The 7104-nt window shown below is 35.5% G+C and overlaps 1 protein-coding gene across 1 annotated transcript; it reads right to left on the minus strand.

Moving 5' to 3' along the window:
* Window positions 1-489: 489 nt before the first annotated feature.
* Window positions 490-6173, minus strand: LOC130825534 (RNA polymerase sigma factor sigE, chloroplastic/mitochondrial). The gene is made up of 6 exons (XM_057690807.1): window positions 5855-6173; window positions 3291-4046; window positions 2889-3035; window positions 2083-2319; window positions 1531-1794; window positions 490-1437 (listed from the first exon to the last, which is right to left on the minus strand). The coding sequence occupies exons 2-6, from the start codon at window positions 4002-4004 to the stop codon at window positions 1240-1242; spliced, it is 1560 nt and encodes a 519-aa protein (XP_057546790.1). The 5' UTR covers window positions 4005-4046; window positions 5855-6173; the 3' UTR covers window positions 490-1239.
* Window positions 6174-7104: the final 931 nt, after the last annotated feature.

Below are 7104 nucleotides of genomic sequence, written 5' to 3' on the forward strand. Positions count from 1 at the left end.
GCAAGTAGTTTTAGTAATCATTATTTCTGGGTAAAAACATTCCCAGTAAGTTCAAAAAAATATTCCCAGCAAGTTCAAAAAATTATTCCCAGCAAGTTCAAATGAGAGCATGCCATGATCTTCATACTGCTTAAGCCCAATTCTTAACCCTTTCATAGATACTACATGATACTCGAATTTGGTCTTGAACTGAGTTGATTGCAAGCTAGAACAAGATCAAGTAAATGGTTTAAGGTTGAAGAGGAAGAAGAGTAATAATGGTGGAGGAAGAACATGTTGAATGGAAGAGGAACAAGGTACTTAGTTTTAATTAAATGAAACAGGGGTAAAATGGTCATTTCTGTGGTTAACAGAAAATTAAACGTTTTTGGCTTAATAATGTTATGATAGTTAATTGTTCAAGAGTTGAGTGCTATTTTGTGGAAAAAATTTTAATAATTGCTACCACTTACCTTTTGCAATAGTTAGTGTTTAATATATAGAATATCAATTTATTTTTTATGTTTAGAAAACTAAGCCTTTCGTCAATCATTGAGGGTAAAAATGGAAAAAAAAGACTTTTAGCAAAAGATTAGTGATGGTAGATTTTAAACCCCTAACAAACAACTTATGAAAGCACGTCACCAACTAAGCTACACCTAATTGATGTATTATAATGAGTTTGTTAGCTGGTCGGGCACCTTAAATGGACCCAGAACCGCCTTTGGCAAAGCACATACATAATCTACAAATCACATAGAAACAGAGAAAGATTTGATTAGGAGTAATAATAGGCAGTCGTTTACAAAGTACCAGTATATATCACTAGTTCTATAAATAAAGTATAGGTAAAAGCACTGTCAACTTGGTATAAAAGAAAAGGGGGAGAAGGGTTGGATAATGGAAATATAGATAAAAAAAAAAACTACAAGTGATATTTACTTCTGAAAGAAGGGATTATATGCAACACCCAATCCTAACCTACAACATCTATAGCATATCTATATTTTATGTAAATAGCTCTATAATACAGAATTTGAGTATCATCACAATACGTGAAGATGCTTCGACTCAGATGGATCGAAGAGTGAACGAAGTGAGCATATATATATATATATGTACCATGATCCCGATTCGATTTATATGTACCATGATCCTGATTCGATTTAGTGTATGTGGTGCCAAAGATAATCCAATCGAGCTCGATGCATAAACTTCATTAGTGCATGTACTTTGTGTTTACGGAAAAGTTCTCTTGATTTAGGGTATGTGACGCCGAAGATAATCCACTCGAGCTGGATGCTTAAGTTTCATTAGTGCCTTCATTTCGTGCTTCCTGACCATTTCTCTCGAAATGTTCAGGTTTCCGGCAATTTCTCCTAGTGTCCTGTCGCCTTTGCCATCTAGTCCATATCTTTGCCGGATAACCAAGCTTTCTTTGGGCTTCAGAGAGTCGAGCTGCCACGGAATAATAAAAATCATTGTTAAGCACCCTATTTCTAACACGCCCTCATTACAAAGTCAACGGAATAAATGAAGCGAGAAACTTACTACATCATCGAGTGCGAGTCTAAGAAGGGCAGGTTGCCTCTCCTGGTCACTCCCGCCACGATCTAAATCAACGATGCCATTGATGAACTCCTCTTGTGTGACTAGATGCCTAGAGTGAAGGGAAACGACAGAATTTGAAGCTCGCATCACGTCTTGATATCTTTCAGGGGAGATTCCAACCTTTTTCATTATTTCTTCCTCTGTAGGAATTCTCTTGAGCTCAAACATCAATTCTAGTTTCGCCTTTTGAATTTCCACCCTGACCTGCAATGGTTAAATCATCAAAAAAAGTCTTTCTATGAAAGCTCTCAAACTGTGATATAGGGCAAGGCAATTGTGAAAAAATCTTCTTATGCATGGGTTCGGTCATGTATTATCTCCGGTCAAAACAGGGTTATCTAGGCTTGTGTATAATTCAATTTTATAAAGGGCAGTTTGTGTCGTGTGATAATCCGGTGCATCCGTGCATGTATACAAAACACATAGCAAACCAGTAGGCAAGTGAAAAAAGAATATGTAGGGGTTGGTACGGCAATGAAGAAGTGAGCATACCGATTCAAGACCAAAGGAGACACGAGTAAAGCTTGAAATAGTCATTGAACGGATGATGGCATGCCTAATCCAAAACAGAGCATAAGTAGACAACCGGAATTTCCTCCTTGATTCAAAACGATCAATAGCAATAATGAGACCCTTCACACCTGCTTGGCAGAGGTCTTGAAATCTTGGTCCGTTTGTGAAGTCTTGGAAATATTTGTTCATAACAAACAATACTAGTCTCAGGTTATGCTGCAAAAAAAATTAATTAATGAAACAGTAAGCAGCTTTTTCTTCTATGACTAGCAGCACCAATCATGCTAATGCAGCAGTATCATGGAGTATTTGACATAAAGGCTTCAAGAAATTTTCGAAACACCAGGCAGCATGGAAGTAAGCCCATTTTTGTGTACTGAAGCATACATAATGCAGAATGTTCCCAAAACTTCTGCTTGTGATAACAAAGAAGTTGTTTCCCAAAAGGTCGACCATAATGCAGAGTTTACTTGAATACCATTGGATGACTCCAAACTTCACAGAGTTTGGCGGATCGGGTGTATGCAAATTTGCGCTTGTGATAACAACAAAGTTGTTTCCAAAAGGTCGACCATAATGCAGAGTTTACTTGAATACCATTGAATGACTACAAACTTGGCAGAGTTTGGCGGATCGAGTGTATGCAAACTTTCGCTTGTGATAACAAAAAAGTTGTTTCCGAATGACCCTTGATAGCGAACATCGTTTGCAACTTAAAAAATAAAGAACTTCCATAAAATGATTAATGAAAAAACAAAAATCATAGCAACGGATATAGAACTTACCTTAATCAACTTGTTTCTTGCAGTATGACCAACTTCCATGTGTCTCCTAACTTGAAGTACACTCATATTCATCGCCTCGCCCATTTCATTGTCTGTTGGATCTCTCCCCAATTCTTGTTGCAGGTTCTCCTTTACTTGATTAAGGGTCTAAAATTGCAAGAAAAAAGACCATCATTTAATGACAAAAGTGCATATTTCAACTTGTTTGAATGGGAAGAAAATGGCAAGTAGATCAGCTAACAGTTCCATTAAAATCCTATTGAGAAAATATTACTCTTAAAAAACATGCCAAAAGTAGATGTCAACTTACAACTGAGATATCCCAAAATGCAAGATGTTAAATTGTAAACACGATTGGGAGTATTCTATAAAGTAATTATCAATAGGGAAAGAAGTATCCACCTTCATGGGTTCCATTAACTTAAACAACCAAGTATGTTCGGAAGAAGGAAGAACCGGTGGTATCTTCATCTTCTTCCAATCCAAGCTGGCCAAATCAGTCGAGGAAGAGTACTCTCTTACAAGCGTATCAATCTTGTCATATTCATCGTTAAAACTTTTCTTCTTCGGTGCTAAAGGAACTTTCTTCTCTTCCTTACCTTCTTTACTTTGCTTCATCTCAATTCTCTTAGCAAGGCTCAACCTTTTCGCTTTCCTACTCCTGTTTCTCACCACATTACTTCCCGTTCCTCTCTCCTTTTTATCGTCAACGTCTGATCTCTCCCTTCTCCTTTCTCGGCTTTCCTTTACCGCAAGATCGATGTTCTCAGCATCTGAAGCATCTATTGCAGGACTAAGCTTAAAAATGCTTTCGAGTTTAGCTGCAGCTTCATTAAGATCTAATTCAGAAGACAACGGGGTAGCTTCAGCTACACTGGCAACACGAACTCCTTTCGAAGGCTTTGCAAGTGATCTTAGTCGTCTCTGATTCTCTTTCTTTGTCTCTGCTGGTAAACGACTAGGCTTACTCACTGCAACTAAGGCCGTCTTTTTATTTTTATCCACTTTGAACCCCAGAATCAAGGGACCATTTGAACTAGATTGATGAGCTGTTGATTTTCCAACTAAACCTAGAGAAGCTCGTGAGGCTGAGCTTGAGACAGTCACAAATCCCATATCAAATGACTTATAATTTGGATGTATTACACAGTAGGAATCCTGCAAATTAAGAGCACAGGGTTGAATAAGGCTCAGTTTACACAATTGGAAAATAGTTCAAGCTATTATGTTGGCTCATAAATAGTTTTCTTCCATTTGCATAATACACAAACGTAAAAAGACTGATCATCTGGAATCTACATTACTTAAAATCAGATACTGGTGTCAGACATGAATAATTGCATATGTAAACTTAGCAAATTATGGATAAAAAATCAAATCAAGTTCCCATATCAATGTTAGGTTGTAGAACTCAAGTCTCAACTTGAAATGAATAACACTAAGAATGCTATAACACATGAGGAAAAACTAGATAGCCTACCAAGGCCACAGGTAGAAACTCAAAATTGGAAAAGATCACAATCACATTTATCTAACATATCTAGGCCACTTACTCTATGTAGAGTGTAAACTAGGTGGTTACTCAGTCGACCAATTAAGATACAAGAACTTGCACTTTCTAGCAATTACAAAACGCTAGAAAGGCAAGAGTTATTTAGCTGCAAAAGCATAAGACTGATATTATTTGGGCCTGGCACTACAAGACCTGCATAAGAGGAGAGTTGACTGCACATAAACCCGATCAGGTTCTATCCTAAAACCAATTGGTATTAGGAGGAGTAGTCAATCAAATATATATATATATATATATATATATATATATTTAGTCAACCTCTCTCTGATTTTTCAATGTGAATCACATATTATTTTCCAACCAAGTCATGGGTGCAATTATCTCTCTGCACATTGCGTAAGATCAAGAACATTCTATAAATCTTACATTTAACATCTGACATAAACTATATGACCCCTTGAACACCCCTTAAGGGAAAAAAGCATGTTCTGCAAATCACCCAAAGCAAGATAAGAAGCACATTAATTATCTTGATTTACATAAAATGTCAAGCCATCCAAACAATGACATGGCTAGATGATCCAGATGAAGATAGCCATGGACATTCCCGTCCTAATTCACATTAACATGACTAGAATCTTACTCCACACAATCAATTTTAATTCACTAGAAAGTTCCTAAATTAATCAACATATTTCAGCTCCCCCTAGCCATAAGCCCTTTTCCATGTTCCATATGCATAATTTAAGTTAATCAAATTCCAATCTTTTGGGAATAAGGCGGAGATATTATTGTTGTGTGAAACCCCTTTTCAGTCTCCATCGATACCATGTGAAAAATTCAACACAAACATAATCTCAAGCAAACACTAAATAATTCAATCTTCAGTCATGAACTATGATCACTCTCAATTTTTGCTAATTGGGATCATTCTATATTCCATCCTAGGTTCCTAGCCCTATATCAAAGGGGAAATTTGGATGAAAACTACTAGTAATTTGAGTCCAATTGATAAACTTCAGAATCTGACAATGATCAAATGCAGTTTAAATAGCATAGTAATAAGAACCCTAAAAAAGTAATTGCAAAAATTTACTAAAAAACATAGTTTACATTTGCAAGATCCCGGAGTCTTAAATAACAACAATTAATCAGCTGAATTTGTCATCCTTCACAACTATAAACCCAACAACACATACAAATAATTTGACTTCAATAAAATGATTTATGTAATAAGTCATCACAATTTTTCTCCTTAATAAACCCAACACATAAAAATGATTTTAACATATAAGACATTCATCAATTCATGTAATTGTAGTATTTCCCTGTTAAAATTAGTACTTACATGTGCACTAATATTCAGCAAATTGCAAATGATTCATGCCATAGCATTTGATCACCAAAATAACCCAAACAAAAAATAATACTTCTAGAAAATTAAAATACTTACCGAGAGTGAATATATACAGGAAAAAATGCAAAATTTGAGAAAAAAGAGCAGAACCCAGATGAAATTTTTGTTCTTTCTGTTAAGATTCCAGAAGATGAATTTGAATAGTAAGTGCAAATGGGAAAATACACTTAAACTCTCTGTATTAAAAAAAAAAAGAACAAAAAAATGAACCCAGAAAATATAAATGGAAATAATGTTAGAAATATGAGAACCACAAATTGAGAGGACAGAAAAGAAAGAAAGGATGTATTGACAATTAAGCAATAAATTCAAATTTTATGCAAGAAAGTATTAATGGTGTAAGATTGGAGATTTTCAAGTGGGATATTGGGTACGTGGAACTTGTTTATGTAACCAATATTGTTTGTGGTGGAATTATAGTCCTAGATATTTTGTGTGTTAGTAAACAATTGTGATGTCCAATGTCACATAAATTAAATAAATTAATTTTATTCAACACTTTAATTAGATTGATACTTCATGACTAATGAGTACTAACGTTTTTTGAATATGGAAAATTATTTATTTATTTATTGTTTTTTAGAATCACAAATTAACTCATTGGTTAAAAGCTTTTTTTCACTTTTATGTACTCAACAAATACAAGAAGAATTATTCTCTTCTTTGAATGTAAGGTTTTTCTAAACTGCTCTAAATAAAAAATTAACATGAAAATATTTTCCTGAACCCAACAAATAAAACTATACAAAATAAAAAGATAGGGTCGAACCGGACAAGGACATTGTCGCATTCGACTACAGACGAAGCCTTTTCCAATTTAAGACTGGACGTGGTAATAGAGGTTCCGCCAAGGGTGGTAAAATACAAAGTGTAGATTTGAGAGCGATGAAATGCACTTGTAACAAACCCTCCATATATCACTTACCTTGTTCTCATGTTCTTGCCGTATGTATTAAACGACACTTATCCTACGAGCGTTTTGTGGACTCCTGCTACACGACCCAGAGCTATGTTAACACATATGCATCCATATTCTTGCCGTTGATTGATAAGAGGTCATGGCCTCAATACACCGGTGTTGAGGTGCTACACGATCCTGATCACATTCGTGGATTAGGAAGACCTAAGTCCAGGAGGATAACGAACGAAATGGACGAAGGATCGCGGAGACGCAACGCTTGCCGTCGTTGTGGTAGTGACGGTCATAACACTAGAACTTATACGTCAAGGTAAACAGTACTTGTATTTGATTATATCAACCAAATAAATAACTTAAGTACACAAAT

Source organism: Amaranthus tricolor, chromosome 10 (assembly GCF_026212465.1).
Source record: "Amaranthus tricolor cultivar Red isolate AtriRed21 chromosome 10, ASM2621246v1, whole genome shotgun sequence".
Lineage (NCBI taxonomy): Eukaryota > Viridiplantae > Streptophyta > Magnoliopsida > Caryophyllales > Amaranthaceae > Amaranthus > Amaranthus tricolor.